At 39.8% G+C, this 16,791-nt stretch overlaps 2 protein-coding genes across 6 annotated transcripts in view; one reads left to right on the top strand and one right to left on the bottom strand.

The window, feature by feature from the left end:
* LOC135629315 (putative acyl-activating enzyme 19) overlaps positions 1-8,368 on the top strand; it is a 28,004-nt gene extending 19,636 nt beyond the window's left edge. The window contains exons 10-17 of one of the 5 annotated variants that reach the window (XR_010493193.1): positions 604-712; positions 1,253-1,312; positions 2,145-2,229; positions 2,353-2,417; positions 3,748-3,807; positions 4,014-4,055; positions 5,807-5,851; positions 7,632-7,726. Coding sequence is in view for 3 of the 5 variants with exons in the window: in XM_065136510.1 (XP_064992582.1) it covers positions 604-712; positions 1,253-1,312; positions 2,145-2,229; positions 2,353-2,417; positions 3,748-3,807; positions 5,807-5,851; positions 7,632-7,738; positions 7,816-8,044 (760 nt within the window). In the remaining 2 variants the exon portion in view is untranslated. Of the gene's footprint in view, positions 1-603; positions 713-1,252; positions 1,313-2,144; positions 2,230-2,352; positions 2,418-3,747; positions 3,808-3,951; positions 4,056-5,806; positions 5,852-7,631; positions 7,739-7,815 lie in introns of those variants that run through there. The other 4 variants (XR_010493192.1, XM_065136510.1, XM_065136512.1 and 1 more) reach the window with 4 other exon arrangements.
* A 1,773-nt stretch (positions 8,369-10,141) lies between these two features.
* Positions 10,142-15,847, bottom strand: LOC135629316 (cellulose synthase-like protein D2). Its single transcript, XM_065136513.1, has 4 exons — positions 15,538-15,847; positions 14,420-15,343; positions 13,009-13,816; positions 10,142-12,412 (listed from the first exon to the last, which is right to left on the bottom strand). Exons 2-4 carry the CDS (start codon positions 15,301-15,303, stop codon positions 10,655-10,657), a joined length of 3,450 nt encoding a protein of 1,149 aa, XP_064992585.1. The 5' UTR covers positions 15,304-15,343; positions 15,538-15,847; the 3' UTR covers positions 10,142-10,654.
* Positions 15,848-16,791: the final 944 nt, after the last annotated feature.

Raw genomic sequence — 16,791 nt, 5'->3', positions numbered from 1 at the left:
TGCCAACTGCTGAAGCATGTTTCACATGTTTTGCCTGGCACGCCATTATGCTGCTGGGATATGAGAGGGTAAAAATCATAAAACTGATCTTGATCAAAAGAATAAAAGTTAAGATTAGTACATAATGACTAATTTGCCATCCTTGTATTCTCCTGCTCCATCTGCAGTAAGAGGCAGCTGACTCCTGCCCCAATGAGGAAGGGGCAAAGGAAAGGCAAAGAAGAGGCGAGAATCTTTTTTGGTAGCCTTGGGCATCTCCTCTGGACTGACCTTCTGATGTTGCTAAGGACAATGTAGATGCAACTAATTAATATCAGTGGTTAGCGGAAATTTGAGTGATTAAAGAATAGCAATGAGAGACTCCTAGCAGTTGGGATTTAAATAAAAAATTATACTGGTCAGATTCATCTAAGAAAGTTTGGTATTCCAAAGCCCTTCATCTTAAACCTTGGTCCAAAAAATTTAAAGCTGGTGCACTCTTTTTAGAGTCCAGAAAGTTTTCTGACATGTTTTATTTTAATTGATATGTAGGTGTGGTTCTCAGTGAGGTTATTAGTTTACAAAGTTTGTTTTTTCACATGTTTTATTTTAATTGATATGCAGGTGTGGTTCTCATGATCAGTCTCTATATGCATTGGACTACAAGGAACATTGTTTAGTTTACAAAGTTTCTTGTGGTGGGAGCATATTTGGTTCGCCTTATATTGATGTGGTACATCAAATACTTCTTGAATAATTCATTATGTTTCTTACCTTGGATTATGTATCAAGAAAATGAGCTTCAGTCCTTTGTGGCAGTTGACATTTTTATCTCCAATCTTAAAAATGATTACTGCTGCTCTCGGTACATTTAAATCTTACTCTTCTTGGGAATTCTAATTGAAGATTTTACAACCCCTCTATCTACCAAGGACTTTTAATTTTCTTATGCGAAGACTGCCTCCACACGCATTGGAATGGACCAGCCTTAAACAAAATCTTATCTGTTGCATTCTTTTGTGGATTGAATGCCTTCAGTACTGTCTGTATTTTTTATTATTTTTAGCATATTGAGATAGAAGGTATTTCTGTATTGTTTTTAAAATCTCAAATTCCATTCTCTGATTTCAAATAACATGTGAGAACTAGGAACCTTTTTATCAAGTAGGTTTTAGTGCTCTTGTAATCTTTTAAATTAAGAATAATTATGCCTATTCTGAATCTTGTCTTGTTTAGGAACTGCAAATTGAACTAAATGTCATCTTATTTTTAGGTACACAACATGATATATGTTGCATCTACAAGTGGCCGTGTGACTGGCATATCTTTAGCGGTATTGTATCAACCAATCTTTTCCTTTTAGAGAAACCTCAAAATAATTCAAAATATTCAGTTGAGGATGCTGATGTAAATGTTTGTGAACATATCAAGTTTCATGTTGTAGCATATTGTATTTTATGAAAAGTTTTTGTAGATGTTTTCATATGTAAATCATAACTATTTTAGTCCTCTTCTGTAGATTGGTTGGTTTTTATTTTCTTAGTTACTAATATCCCTTTTTTTTTCTTATGTTCTTGCATCTTAGACCCTTGATTTTATATGTTCTAAGCCTGCAGGATACATTTTGATTTTGTTTCTTATACAAGTTTGTAAATTTTTTAAACCCTTCAATTATAAAATACTAAGTCGTTTACATACCTTTAAGTGAGACTTCGTCCACCATAACTCTTTAGATCTCTTTAATTTACATATAATTCTTTTGAGGATCTGTTGATCAGTTACACAATAAATAATTCTTCTTATATTTTGAGTAATTTGCATTTTTTTCCACTTAGATCTTTGATTACTGTTACATTTGTTCATATTATATTTTGCAAATAGGTCGTGAAGTCATTAAAGTTGACATATAAGCCTTTTTCTATCATTAGTTTTTCAAATACACAAGAAAATTTCTGTATAGACCTATTTTGTGAAACATTCTGTACAACTAGGTCAAATCTCATTCCCAACATCACTCAACATTTGTCAGATGTACTTTCATGCACTTCCTTTCTGGTTTTGCAATGCAATGATGCAGCAGAAATAGATTCCTTTGGATGAATTCTGATAATGTGACTACTATTTTGCAAGTAGCTAAGTGTACTCTTATATCATAAATAAATCAGGTAGTACCATTCAGTGTGACATGGCTTTTTGAGGCAGGAGTGCCAATATTTGGATCTCTGTCTATGGACTCCAAATGCAGAAATGGTACTGGTCTGTTTCTCTTGAATTATTTTTTAGTGATTTTTAAGTTTCCTATTATATTTTCATTTCCTTACTATTTTAACTCAAGAAGTGAATTATTTCTAATACTTTTGGCTGCTTTAACAGTTATTTGTTGCATGGTGGACGGTCATGTGCTCGCATTGAGTCCAGAAGGAGCTGTAGTTTGGAAGGTATTCCCGAAATGGCATTGCATAATGTTGTTGATATGCCACAGTTTTTGTAATGCATACAATGATTTTTTTAATGCCACTCTTGTCTAAAATAATTATGCTTTTCTTTTTTAGTTTCTGAATATCAGTTTGCAGAGACTAAACTAATATGAATATATAAATCTATATCCTTTTTACTGTACCATTTGTGCAATATGATAAAATAAACTATTCAAAAGAAAGAAGAGCATCTGCACTATTTCTATCAAAGTTATTAGGTAGCATATAGAAAAATTTCATGATTAGATATGTGCTGATGCTGGCAGTGATTTGGAGTTATAGACAAAAACAGTAGATGTAGTTAAGTGTGGGGACTTCAATTTCGCTCCAATCAATCCATACCAGCTAGTATTTACTGGTCCCAGCATGAATTGGGGATGCAGCGGACCTTCCTATTTCGGGCGGTCCAGTCTGATCTTTTAATTCAAGTGCTGTGTTTTTCCTTTTCTATTAAAGTTGGGCAACATGCTATGGTTTTCAACTTGCGAGCATTTACTTTGCGCTGTCGTTGCTCAATTGCTGCTGCCTGCCACCTGTCTCATCTCCGATGCATCTCCTCATCCTCATCCTCTTCCTTCTCCTTCCTTTTTCCTTCTTTCTCCTTCCATCTTTCGTCTTTTTTCCATCTCCCTTCTTACTTCTTCCTCTTCATTCTTTCTCCTTCCTCCTCCCTTCTTCTTCCTCTATGGTCGTCTTTCTTCTTTCTCCTTCCCTTAGTAGAATGGTATTAAGATACATTTTGGCATACTGTATGTCGGTACACCCAAATGGACTGGACCTGTACTTGTCCGGCCATGGACCGGCAAGGGTCTGGTACCATAGATTGAAAACTTTAGTTAAGTGGTTGTCATTTTATACAGATCCTGTACACAACCTATAAGGAGGCAGGTTTTGGAACTTAATATACATGAAGACTAATGTTATATTTTTGCATTTTGTTTTTCTGGTGGTAACAAATCATTTATAAGCATAGTCATGCTTTATGATGATTTTTAATGTTGTTTTTCCTTGTATTCATGAGGTGTAGCTTAGTGGATGGCTATTCAGCCTATTTTTAAAGTGTATGCTTTTAGCATCTAATGCTTGCCTTTGGATTGGCTAATGTTGCTTATTTTGAGTCAAATAATTTTGACAGGTGTAGCTAGATCTTTCCAACTATGACTAGCCCTATTAGGTTCTCTATGTTCTCTCCTGGCTAATGTTGCCTTCATTTTGAAAACTTGGCTAACCATCTGGGTTGCAGGCATTAAAAAAGTGCAAAACCTTGGTCTCATTGTTTGTATGTTATCAGGCTGTTGTTGGTGGTCCAATTTTTGCTGGAGCTTGCATTTCCTCTGTTCTTGCAGGCCAGGTTTTTGTTCTTTGCTGTGTTTCATTTTATTTTTATTAACAGTTTCAAAATACCAATTTTGTTATCGCATATATTATTTTTTTCATTTGGAAAAGATTGATATGTTTAGTCTTCACATGTCATAATGGTCTGCTGGATGCAAAGATCTTGCTGATCCTTGGCCTTCATGACTTCGACAAAACCTGACACGTATTGGTGCATTACAGTGTACCACCAGCAAACCTTGCCAATAAACTCGCATTGACATGGTAATAATTAGTGAACATGCTGTTCGGTTTTTGAATTTTGAGTTTCTTGATTGATTTAATGGACTATACGTTGTAGAACAGTTCAAAGAAATTTTGGATTGTCACATCACTGGTCGGTGAGTTTTGAGATTTTCTTGTGGGCATTCATGTGGACAAAGATGCAATGTCATCCCTGGAGCCCGTCCTCTCTGCTGTTACCTATGTAACTAATGTTTGTTAAAAGTGTTACGTAGAAATCCATTATCTGACTCATATAATGCTTAGAGAAGAAAAATACCAATGAGATTTGCTGAAGGATTTCATGATCTGTTTAGTCTTGAACCTAGATTTCCCTTACTTTCTAGTGCAAAATATAAGTAAAAAACATAAGACACCAGCAATAGAAATTTTTGGTTGATACATTTATAATAGGTTTTTGTACTCATGTTTGGCTATATCAGCCTCGGATTCTCTTGATTGAGCTGCACTTACATGTACCAGCCCTTATCAGATGGTATGGGCATGATTTAATTCAAAAACAGCTAACCAGGCTCATAAGTACATTAGTTTGGTTCACTTTAGCACAGGTTATTGCTGGCTATTAAGTACCAGTGTGTTAGTCTCTAGATTGGGCACCCATGTGATTGCACATGCTATGCGCTCAAAACAACTATCTTTAGATTTGTAGCACTCAAAAGTGCCTATCTCTTATAGGTGGATCTTGAAAATTTGCAACATTTGAGTAATACATAATTACGCATTATGAAGGTAGAATCAAGTAAGCTCATGGATCCAACATAATTCATGAATGATCAACATTATTTCTAAATTAAGTGATCTACTACATGCATGTACCTGTACTGGTTTGTGATTGTATATAAATGTAGTTATAAACATATGATATAGGTGCATAGACTCAGCCTCGTGGGTCTTGTTTTCTTCTTAAGCTATTTGTAATTTTGTATAGGCTCCCATGTGTTCAATTATAACAACTTGCTTTGTGACGCCATTTATTTGCCATAGTACACACTAACCTATGGGCATGGCAGTTCCTGAGATGGAGATTTGACATTGTGGGCAATTCAGTGGTAGCAACATGATTTATATTTTACTCCTGTGACCAATCTAGTTGAAAGTTCATTAGGTAAGAAAGTAGTGAAATATTATCAATTTTGGAGTTCTTTTATGAATAAAGTTATTAAGGATTATGTATACATATAAAATTATGTAGTGATGGTTTAACTGGAACAAATATTTATCCAACAGATATTAACTGATGGAGGATACAGATCTATCCAACATATTCCTATGGTTTTTTATGTATCTCAATAGTGTCAAAAGATCTTTGTAGTTGATCTCAAATAGTTGGGGCTTTATGGCTTTGTTATTGTCGTTGTATATTACTGATGGAGGATAGCTAAGAACATAAAATAGCAGCATAAACCTTTCTAATATAGGAATCATTATCCAATCATTTCAGAATCTACAAACAAACAATATAAATAAAAGAGAAATGAAATTTCAGCCAGATCTTTTATAGGGGATATCACAAACTTTTGCAACATCAAACTGGCAAGCATACAACAAATTTGGTGTGCCTGCAATCGTGAAATATTTGGCTGGATTGGAACTTTTTTTACAAAATTGCTACAATTTAACTTTGATCATTTGTAGCATATTGCAAAAGAATATGTTGATTATATAAATTTCTTTTTACTGTTTGAAGTAAATTGAATAATTCTCTTATTATTTTTGCTTTAATTCATTTGCAGATTTTGGTTTGTTGTCGAAATGGAAGCTTATACTCATTTGATTTGGTAAGCTTTGATGTTCGACCCATATAAGAACTAGCCAATAATAAGTTGATCAAGTGACCATGCAGCATCAGATTAACATGTATTTCACTGGAAAGTATTCAATGATGCACTTCTTTCATTTATATTTGAAAATTTTCATCTTAACTAATTGGCAACTTAAATTTTCTGCAGCTCTGCTAGACTAGTTTGTTCAACCTATATATGTAGAATTGATTCTTGAACTTATAGAGATGCTTTATTAGGTTAGGGATTTAAATTAGATGAGGTTTAGATGAAATGTCTGAACTGTAACTTTAGAAATAAAGAAATAGAAGTGTAAGTTGAAAAGGTGATGAAGACAACAAAGATGACAAGCCATGATATCCCAACTATTTGGGGACGGCTGCATGGATTTGTTTCCCACCATTGAACTTTGTGTGAGGCAATATCTCTAGTTCCGTCGAGCATTTAAAGATCTCTTTATTTATTTCTAGCCAAGTTTCTTAGGTCTCATCCTACTCTTTATGCCACTAATTTTTATTTACTTGCATTGTCTATCATAGCACCCATAGGTTTTCCTTTAACACGTCGACGCTATCTTAGATGACTTTTCCTCATTGTGAAATTCAATAGAGTTTCACGCTGGTTGTTAGTGGCCCAACACAACCCCTCATTCTTTTCTACATCAGATTGACATTAGCGGTGTTTGAAATGGTTGTTAAGACATTTAAAAAACTAGAAGTTCATATCTTGAGTCTACAGTGTTTGAAATGGTTGTTAATACATTTCAAAAGCTAGAATTTCATATATTGAGTCTATACCTTATTTAGAAGGAGAGATCTGAGATTGATGTGTCCTGCTGGTTAGATTGAGTCTTTTTCTTCTTTAATTAATTTAGATTTTGGTTAGGTTTGAGGGTCAACCTTGGTGTCATGGTAAGATTATTTTTTGTGACATATATAACTAGAGCTCAAGATATGGGAAACATTCTCTTCTTGCAAGGTATGAAAGTGTCAATTGACACTTTCCAAATCCTATATTAGTAGAAGCTAAAAGCACTAGACCACCCTTATCCATAGAGTTCTAGATTAGTTGAATTTTCTTTGATGGTCTACAAGTAAAGCTGCACATAGCTGAAATATGAATGTTTTAAAATAATTTAAATGCAAGTTATGAGTTCAGTGCCTGTTGTCATTCCTCGCTCTATTCTTGTTACCCTCTCCTCTGTGCCTGCTTATCTCCTGTCCAACTTTTAATTGTATCATTGTTTCACATCAAAGACTATCAATTATCTGCGTATCTTGAATGCTGGTTATCAGCTCCTAATTTTGCCTTTTGGACAGCATTAGCACTTGACCATGCCTTTTATCTATTTAACGAGTCCCATGTGGTGGATTTGTGTGCAATCTATATTAATTGTATAGTTGGTGGAAGATGAACATAAATTGAAATTAACCAGTTCATGTGCGAGGCAAATGACCAGGATCAAGGACAGACCAGAATCATTTACAAGACTTGCCAACCAAAAAATTATAATAATTGTGGCCTCTCACAATTTCCCTTGTCCAACATGAGGGTACTCAACTTCATTTGCTGCCTTTCAGGTAGTTTAATGTGCTTGTTTAGACACCATAGAGCTGATTTAATTAGTTTCAACCTGCTAGGATACAATTCTTACGTTATCTGATTCTTGTTTAGTTTAGATACAAGATTGTTAAGGGAATATCCAAATCATGATGCCTGACGTATATTAAAATGACAATATCGTCGGACCTTATCAGTTTCGTGTGCCATGTTATAGGAAGGAGCTACACTCTGGGAGTACCAGATTGGAGATCCAATCACATCTTCTGCCTACGTTGATGAGCAAACCGAGTTGATATCAGAATCATCACGGCCACACGAGAGGTATGCCATGATCTGTTGTGCCGTACTCAAGGGGCTTCTATTTCTGAGGATAAAATGAACAACATCTGCAATTTCAGGTTGGCTTGCATCTGCGGCAGCTCAGGCAGCGTTCATGTCATCAGGATTAGCACAGAGCCGAAGCGTGGGGCGAGCACAGCAGATGAACTTCCACAAATTCCCATGGTGGAAGAGTTTGCACGCATGGACCTCCCAGGTGACATATTCTCTTCGCCTGTAATGATAGGAGGTCGCATCTTCCTCGGGTGCAGAGATGATTATGTTCATTGCATCGCAGTCGTTCCCTAACCGCATTCGGCCATACATACATACATACATACATACATACATACATACATTGATTAGATCACCAAATGCCCCCCTGTTCCTTCTGTTCCCGACATTATCGTCATGGAGGGTTGTTTCTCCGCTGTGGTTCACCTGACACAAAAACACTGTTTCTTATGCGGGTGATTGTCGTCATCATCAGAAGGAAGAGGGAAGATGGGAAAACTGGACAGGAGAGGAGGTAATTGTCTGAGTCACAGTTTACATCAGTTTGCTTGATTCATATCTCTATATTGCCTCTTACAATGTAAATCCAGTTTACATCAGTTTGCCTGATGTTATGCACGGTAGACAATGTAAAACTTAATAATATAATCACAGGAGAGGATAATATAAAGATTGGACGGGAGAAGAGGTAAACCTAGATAATATAACCTTATTCATCATCAGTCCTCTAATTATGCACTGACCTGTAGTTTTATTTGAACTCCTAACCCAACAAAACTCCAATGCATGAGGATATTGCTCCCAAGACAAAATGATTTCAACTCCAGAAGATATTGCATAGCTAAGTTTATTATTTTCAAATATTTAGAGTTCCATGGTTTTTTATGTTGTGAAACTTGCAGCTGGGAACGTAAATCCAGTCACGAGAGCATGAGCCAAAAAACCTTCGAGCTTAGCATGTAAAAGGCTCCCCTGTTTAGAGTGATTGAATCATGCCTCAACAATAGGGCATCCTCATCCACCAGTCTCACTCTATTCTCCATTTAGATGGGAGATGAGGAATTTATGGATTCTTCACATTTCTTTTAATTATTTTTTATTATTATTTTTTTTTAAAAAAAAAATATAATAATATTATTAAATTTGAAAATAATAATAAAGTTTATATATCATAATGATATTTAAATATAAATAAAAATATTTGATTAATATTATATCATTTGGTTCAATTGAATCAGATGACTCGTAATTATTGAGTCACAATCGATTCAACTTAAGCTCAATCCAGGTGGGCGGTTGGTCTATCCAATGCAATGTATGAGCTTTGAGCCTAATGCCTCGACTCAGAAGATATTGTTGATAGGTGGGTTACGAAGAGGGGTGAGAGTGCTGTATTATTATCCCATAATAAAAAAATGTTCATCCTCCATCTCCTTTTCATTCCTTGGGTGATTGGCACCTCCATCAAGGTTGATGATAAATAAATATAACCCGACGACTTTTCAGTCGTTGACTTTCCAGCTCCAACAATGCCAAGAATCGATTCTTCTTGGCAATAAAATAAATATCAACGATCACATTGCAGATTACAAAGCAACCATCTTTAATTACCTTGTTGATGCTATCTTTGAATGTTCGGCCGTTGTGGTCGTTGCTCGTGATCCGATGCCTTCGTCCACTGTTTGCCCTGATTTATGTTATGACGTTATAATCCGCAAGCTAAGCGCCATCTTACGATGTAGCAGTGGGGATCTCACACCTATCGTAGGTCCAAACCCTAGAAAAGTCCAACAAAGACAGTAATTTCGACATCGAGTGGCAGAGGGACTGCTTCATTGTTTGAATTCAGAAGATAGCGGGGATCTCACACCCATCGGGTCCGCCCTTAGGTCCAAAACCCTAGAAAAGCCCAACGAAGATGGTAATTTCGACATAGAGTGGTAGAGGGACAACCGATAGTGCCTTGGAATCCGAGATCTCCTACAATATAGCGAACCTGAAAACGAGAGAGAGAGAGAGAGAGAGAGGTGCTGATCTCGTAACGGGAGGGAGACGAGTAGCAAAAACAAAGCAATGGGGAGAATTGGGAAACGTAAAGAACATTCTGATTGATGTGGAGGTACTTTCGTAGTTCAACTTGTGAAATGACAATTTAGCCACAACCCTCAAGCTGGACTACAATGATTTGAGCAAAGCTGTCTTCATCAAAACAGATGCTCGGCAACATGGGAAAGCAATCGTACATAAGAAAGAAACCAAGCATCACCACAGGGACTTGAGAGCATATTTTGCTGAAGAGAATATTTGCTACACCTTTTAAACACTTGTATAACAAAATTACATGAATGATTTCATTCCATATCCACCAAATCATTCATAGGTCGCACACACTAGAGCATGAGAACTTGTGCCATTCCTTATACAGCATGCATCAACCATAAAATACTGCCAAACGTAAAGTCCACATTTGGTAACTACAAAAAACAAATTCTATAGAAGACATGTCTACTACAATACAAGCAGCAGAGAAGTCGAGACTTGATGACAATGAAAAATACTGTAGACAGATGGCCTCAAATTCACATCTAACTATTACAAACAGCTTGTCCAATATACTACCTTCCATCATATGCATAGAACTCTCCCCCTCCCCCACCCCCCTCTTCCTCCTCTGCTGTGAACCAACCATATATGTCCAATGTAATCAGTAAAATAAAAAAAAATTATAAGAATAAAAACTCCCACAAAGAGTAAGAAGAAAGCCATGGCAGCCTGCTACTCTTTCTTAGGTTGCTCATTTGTATCTCCTACAAAGTGGCTAAAGGCAGGACCAGTAGCATACGAGAACTCTTCCATCATGACGATCCCCACCTTGCCAATCTCAGACTGCAACATTGTGATGAATCAAGGAAAAGTGAAGGATCCACCAATCTGTGAATTACCACCAGATGGGGGACTGATCGCAACCCAAAGCAGTGATATAGTGATAGAAATGAGTCCAGACCACACGAAAACAATGGTTGGCGTCCTTCCTCTCCGTCCCATTAAACCTTTAGCAAACGGGTATAAATGCGCCAACACCCAAAAGCTGAAGAAGACCCCGCCCAGAAGCTTGCTCCACTGTGGTATGGTACTATATATAGTACGGCTAACTCCCACGGCGATGGCTATTAAATTCATCATCATGATGGTGATGGGTGGTATCATCAGTGAGGTCCACTTCACTATATAGAGATCAGCAAATTCATCATCCTCATCATCTCCTGCTGATTTTGATGTGAGGGTGAATGAGATCTCAATCCCAGCAATCACCTTAAGCAACCCCTGGAGCACAGCTGCAAGATGAGCGCTGGTTCCTCCTATCAGCCAGAACTGCTCATTTCGCCACCATTCTTCAAGTTCAATTCCAGACCACTTGATCTCAAGAACCGCGAGCATACAGAGTGTCAATGTGATGATCAGAAGGTATGTGAGGAAGGTCACATTGAGGGTTTGCACAATGAACTGTCCCGTGAAAAGAGAGAGCGCAGGTAGGAAGCAGTAGACAATAAGAAAGATGGAGGTAAATGGGTATATCCCGACATTGAGGTATGCAATCCTTTGAAGAATCTTCATTCTTGGACTTGCAAGAAGTGCATTGTTACGGGAGAAGAAAATCTCAACAGAGCCTGTAGCCCACCTGAGAACTTGGTGGAGCCGATCGGTTAGGTTGATTGGAGCAGTCCCACGGAAGGCATCAGGCTTGGTCACACAGTATACTGACTTCCACCCTCTGTTGTGCATCCTGTAGCCAGTAACGACATCTTCAGTCACTGACCCATAGATCCATCCGACACGCTGACCCCACTCAGTCTTGTCTTCGTACCAGCATGAAATAACACTGATTGCTTCAGCTACAGTGGATGCGTCAAGAAGGTCACGAGGAGCGGTTAGGAGACCAGGTGCACGACCATTCTTAACAGCTGGATGATCAGCAAGAGGGCGTCCTTGGAACTCAGAAACAGGAATGGAGTCAATGAGAAAGGTTGAATTTCCAAATTTCTTAGGAAAAGTAGACATGGCCATCTCATCATCTTCAGAGTCTCCCATGCGAAGAGCCCGTGTCTCTTCAGATGCCACAGCTGCGTGAGTCTTGTGCTTTTGGGGAAAACAGCAGCTGCAGCATCCACCATGTTGTTCTTTGGATCGAGGAGGATCAAAGCCATAGAGAGCAATACGTCGGAAAAGGCAGCCAGTACCAACATAAACTGGCCCCTGAAGGCCATCAAGAGCTCGCATGTTGACATCAAAGAAGACTGTGTTGTTGTTGGCATAACGATCAGAAGGATCTATGCCCTCAAACCTCTGAGGAAACTGGACGTAGCAGATGCGGTCACCACCACGATCCATCATGAAGCACATGCCCTCTCGGAGGGCCTGCGAGTTATAGACATAGTGGTCGCAGTCAAGGTTGAGAATGAAAGGGCCATTTGACATAATTGCTGAGGCACGAACGAGAGCATTCATAGCCCCAGCCTTCTTGTTGTGGTCATATCCAGGACGCTTCTCACGAGAGACATAGACCAGCATGGGAAGACGAATATCTATATCAGTGAAATCTAGTGGCCTACCCTCTTCGTTGTTCCCAAATAATGGTTCATGACTTGGAGGTTTCAACATTACCTGCAACAAAGATAGATACGTGAATATAGTGACTTCTACTTTCTAGTTTGTCTGCCTGTTATTAGCTATTAAATAAGATTAATCATGAAGCTTGAAGCAAACAGCATAAAATAGTAATACTAACACGAATAGATATAATTTTGACCTAAAATTAAACATCAACAACCAAATTAACACCTATGTTCGTAAAAAACTGGTGCTGCCAGCAAACTCAAGAGAAAAGATTGACATATTAAAAAACAGGGCCAGAACTGGTGAGAAACAATTGGCGGTGATATGATAAATCTATTACGAGCTAGAGAAAGATGCAAGCATGAAAGCCAAGAGAAAAGGAAATAAAGAATAACTGCACAGACCATTGATCTCAAACTTATGGTGTTGCCTGTTTTTTCTCCTATATTTTATCCAGCATCAAATCATGGGGGATAAAGACCACAAAAAAAAAAACAGATTTCATCAGACATGTGACAATTTAACAGCCTGATGAACCTTAAACAGATGGATAATGGACTCTGTGCATGAAGGTTAAAAACAGAAAATATGCATCAATGTGACCAGCTTATTTGCGAAAACAGTAGTACTTAGAAACACAATACCTGAATGATTCCAGCATGATCACCCCGAGTGTGCTCCGATGAGGGGTTCATCCAAGTTCCAGGCCAGTGGGTGCCATCGGCCATCCATGTAGCTTTAGGAATCTTCACGGGTTCTACTGGATCATCACCTGCAACCTCCCTTTGTCGTTTCATTGCTTTGATCTCTTCACGTGCATGGTATGCATCAGACCGCCGTCGGATTGAATCAGGCAACCCATTGATTCGAACCTTGAATTCATCATACTCTCTCTTTACCCGCCTCCGGTCCTTGACAAAGTCAGATCGCACCTTGTTCTTGTATGGATCTCTCTTCAAATTAAAGTAACTTTCTGGGTTCCTAGGCTCAACACCATGTTTACGGCAGAAAGGAACCCAGATATTGGCGAAGCTAGCAGCCTCAGCCATTGCTTCAAAAGTCAAAAGGGCACCACCATCATCTGAAACATAGCATGCTAGCTTTTCTACAGGGTAATCAGCAGCAAGGATGGAGAGTATGGTATTTGCCGTTACAAGTGGAGGTTCTTTCTCAGGGTCCGCTGTGGAGACAAAGACATCAATACCTGGAAGATCAGATTTTCCACTAGGGTTGTTTGCCGAGGGAGTCTCAAACTTTTCCCTTAGAATGGCGAGGTCAGCAGCACGGTTCACAGGGCAGAGTTTTGGGAGTTGATCCAACAGCCAGGAAAATGCGAACCACAGCTCACAGACGACAGACATCCCCCACAGCCAAACTGCATCCTCATTTTTGTGCTTTATTCTCCATGCAAGAAACAGGGCAAGAAAAGCCATGCGGATAACGATGAGGAGTCTGTAAGCCAGAAATCATAAAATCATGATCTTCCTAGTCATAAAGACAATGTGGTATTCGAAGGATGTAAAGCAAACTCAAATAGGATTCAAACAAACAGTGAATGTATTATGACGACCAGGAGGATATATATGACACAAATATAACAATATGACCATAGAAAACAAGTTTGATTATACAGCAACAAGTGCTGATCATAAAATGACTTGACTAGAAGAGCCAGCCCACAAATTTGTTTGTGCTTTCCAGTGTACAACCAATTCTCGGGAATAATGTGTCTGTGCTTTCCTCTTCCTAGCAAGCTCAATTTCTAGAAAACTCGGTACGTTGATGACTTGGATGATCCAAATTCTCTTTCACCAATGTCATGATTAATCTTGATATAAGCATACAAAGATGTTATATCTACAAAGTTTCAGAGACAATTTCCTCTGCCATATATGTAAGCTACAGAACAGATAAACTTGATTTCTGGGTATTAGACATTGTTTCTACCTAACAAAAAAAATGAGCAATTTGAATAACCATCACACAAGTCAAAAGGAATTGATAGAACACAATTCAGATATCATACAAAAAGAACAAAGCAGTAGTTGTGGTTACCTATACGGACTTAATACTGCAGCAGGGATCTTCAACTTTCGAGTGAGTGGTCTCCATGGTTTGTTCATCAGTTCTGTAGGCTGTTCATTTCCTCCATCCCCCCCTTCACCTCTATCCTCCGTCGGCCAAATTGCATTACCGTAGCCATAGGTCCCCTTCGTCTCAAAGAGCCAACGGTTGTGATCCCAATCACCCGTCTGACTTCTGGTCATCTTCTGTGACCTCATTATCGAAAGCCTCCTCTCCATCTTCGACACTCCATGTGGAGCTGGCAGCGAGAGCGGTTGTCCAGCCACAGCATTGTTGACCACCTCCTCCAATTCTGTAGTCTTGTATGGTTCTTTGCATCCTGGACAGATCCCGCCACCGACCTTCACTGCATCCGAAAAGCACTCAGCACAGATCTTGAAGTCGCACTCACAAGGGAGGATATCAACCCCTCGCTCGTCGCTCATGACCTTTGAGTCGCATCCCGGCATAGCGCAAGATGAACCCTTGGCACCAGCCATCTGTGGATGGTTGGCCACTGACTCGATGACCTTGTCCATCAGATGAGCACGAGTGACACTGTTGCATCCACCGGTAAACAGTGAATTCGAGACGTATTGCTCTTCAACCTTGGCAGAGATAACAGTATCCATCGGTTGGTTGTCGGGAGTCGGCGGGATGTGGACATGATAGTTCATGTATTCCTTGTCAAAATCACGGCTGCCGAAATCACTGTCAAGATCGTCCCTGGAGTAGCTGACGTACCGGCCCGACGGAGTCCGTCGGGCAAAGGTCACGACGGGCGCATTAGGTGGTCTACCATCGCCCTGCTGTGAATCGGATGACGAGGCTACCCGCACGGATCGACTGGCCCTAAGAACATTGTTCGAAGTCATGGCCCCTTGCCAGATCGAGAAAGAAAACAGAGATCAAGACCTGCAAAAGAGGAAATTGGAAACCTCGAGTATAAATGGTGTGAATCGAACGTCATTGCTTGGTGGAACAAAAGGGATTATAAAAGATCCAAGCTTTCTCAAGAGAGCATCTTGAACGGAGATCGGAGAACGAGGAAGAGGACCCAATGAGCCAAAACGCCTCAAAAGAAGAAACGCAACGGTTAGATCACCTACCTCCCCACTCGATGCTTCTTCTCCGAGAGAGAGAGAGAGAGAGAGAGAGAGAGAGCACGACGGGTCTTTAAAGACGAAGTGTCCGAAAGAACGTCCGATTTGACACCGACTCCGACTCGGACAACAACGCGGAACAGTTCAGCCCCGTTTCCTTTCCATCTTTTCTTACGAACTGGGTCAAAAGAGGAGGCGACGCTGTCAGGAAGGAAGTTCACCGGAGGCTGCCACCACCAGACCGTCACCGTCGCGGAGCGTGTGGGTGTTAGGGTTCGGCCGTGCTCTTGGTGGAGTGACAGAGAAAAGAGGAGGGAGAAAGGAGCGGCGTTTTTCTTTTATGGAAAGGATGAGAATTAAAATAAGAAATATTTCCTTACAGTAAAGCGACGAGGAAGCCGAGAAGAACGCGCCCTCGGAAATCACATCCGCTGTCGGATTCGAACATGAAACACGATTTACTCGCGTGGCAACCACTCGATCGACGACAACTGGACAAGTGGGTTTGAAGAAGAAAATACCGGTACGATCAGCTCTTACGTGTCACGGCGCACTGGCTGTGATAAGACCGCGCATCCGTTAGATCACCAAAGATCCGTCAGCGTAAGATTTTTGCGTATAAAAAGAGCGTCAACATAGCAAAGCTCGATTCCCCGGTTGTCGGGCTCAGCTGTACACTCCGAGGCAGCTTCTATCGCTGTTAGCGGCTGCTTTAAGGTGGACCCCACGAAGATAAGCGTAGATGCACTGCCACGTTCGAAGACCAGCGCTAAAGCTGTATGTTTGAGAACAGCGGAGCGGGTCCAGGGGTGAGACGGAGAGGAGCGTAACAGTCGGGGCTGGAGAGTAGCTGTCATCAATCCATGTGCGAAAGCCGTCCGACGCCAAGCGAACGCGTGGTCAACATCAAGACGTTGCCGTATGGTTAGGAAACTTTGGGCACTACCAGCAATCCTCATGCGAAGTTGGCTCGGTCGCACTGCCTCGGCTGATTCCAACCTGCCATAAATCAATGGATCTTCCTGCCACAAGTCACGCTTCACAGCCCGTTTGGCACGGCATTAATTGGGAGAAATATCATGAAATCTCGACCAACATTCTCGAAATCTCGGTCTAAGATTTTGATGATCTCATTATAAATTAATTATATTCTATTTTTATTATTTATGGAATTTTATATATCCAAATTTAAATTTCAAACGAGAGGAGGCGGTGGTCGGTCTGTTAGCATTGGTGGCTTTCTGACAGCGAAAGCTTCTT

This window comes from Musa acuminata, chromosome BXJ3-1 (genome assembly GCF_036884655.1).
Source record: "Musa acuminata AAA Group cultivar baxijiao chromosome BXJ3-1, Cavendish_Baxijiao_AAA, whole genome shotgun sequence".
Classification (NCBI taxonomy): domain Eukaryota; kingdom Viridiplantae; phylum Streptophyta; class Magnoliopsida; order Zingiberales; family Musaceae; genus Musa; species Musa acuminata.
Note: the sequence above shows the minus strand (reverse complement) of the source record. Positions and strands in the feature narration are given on the sequence as shown.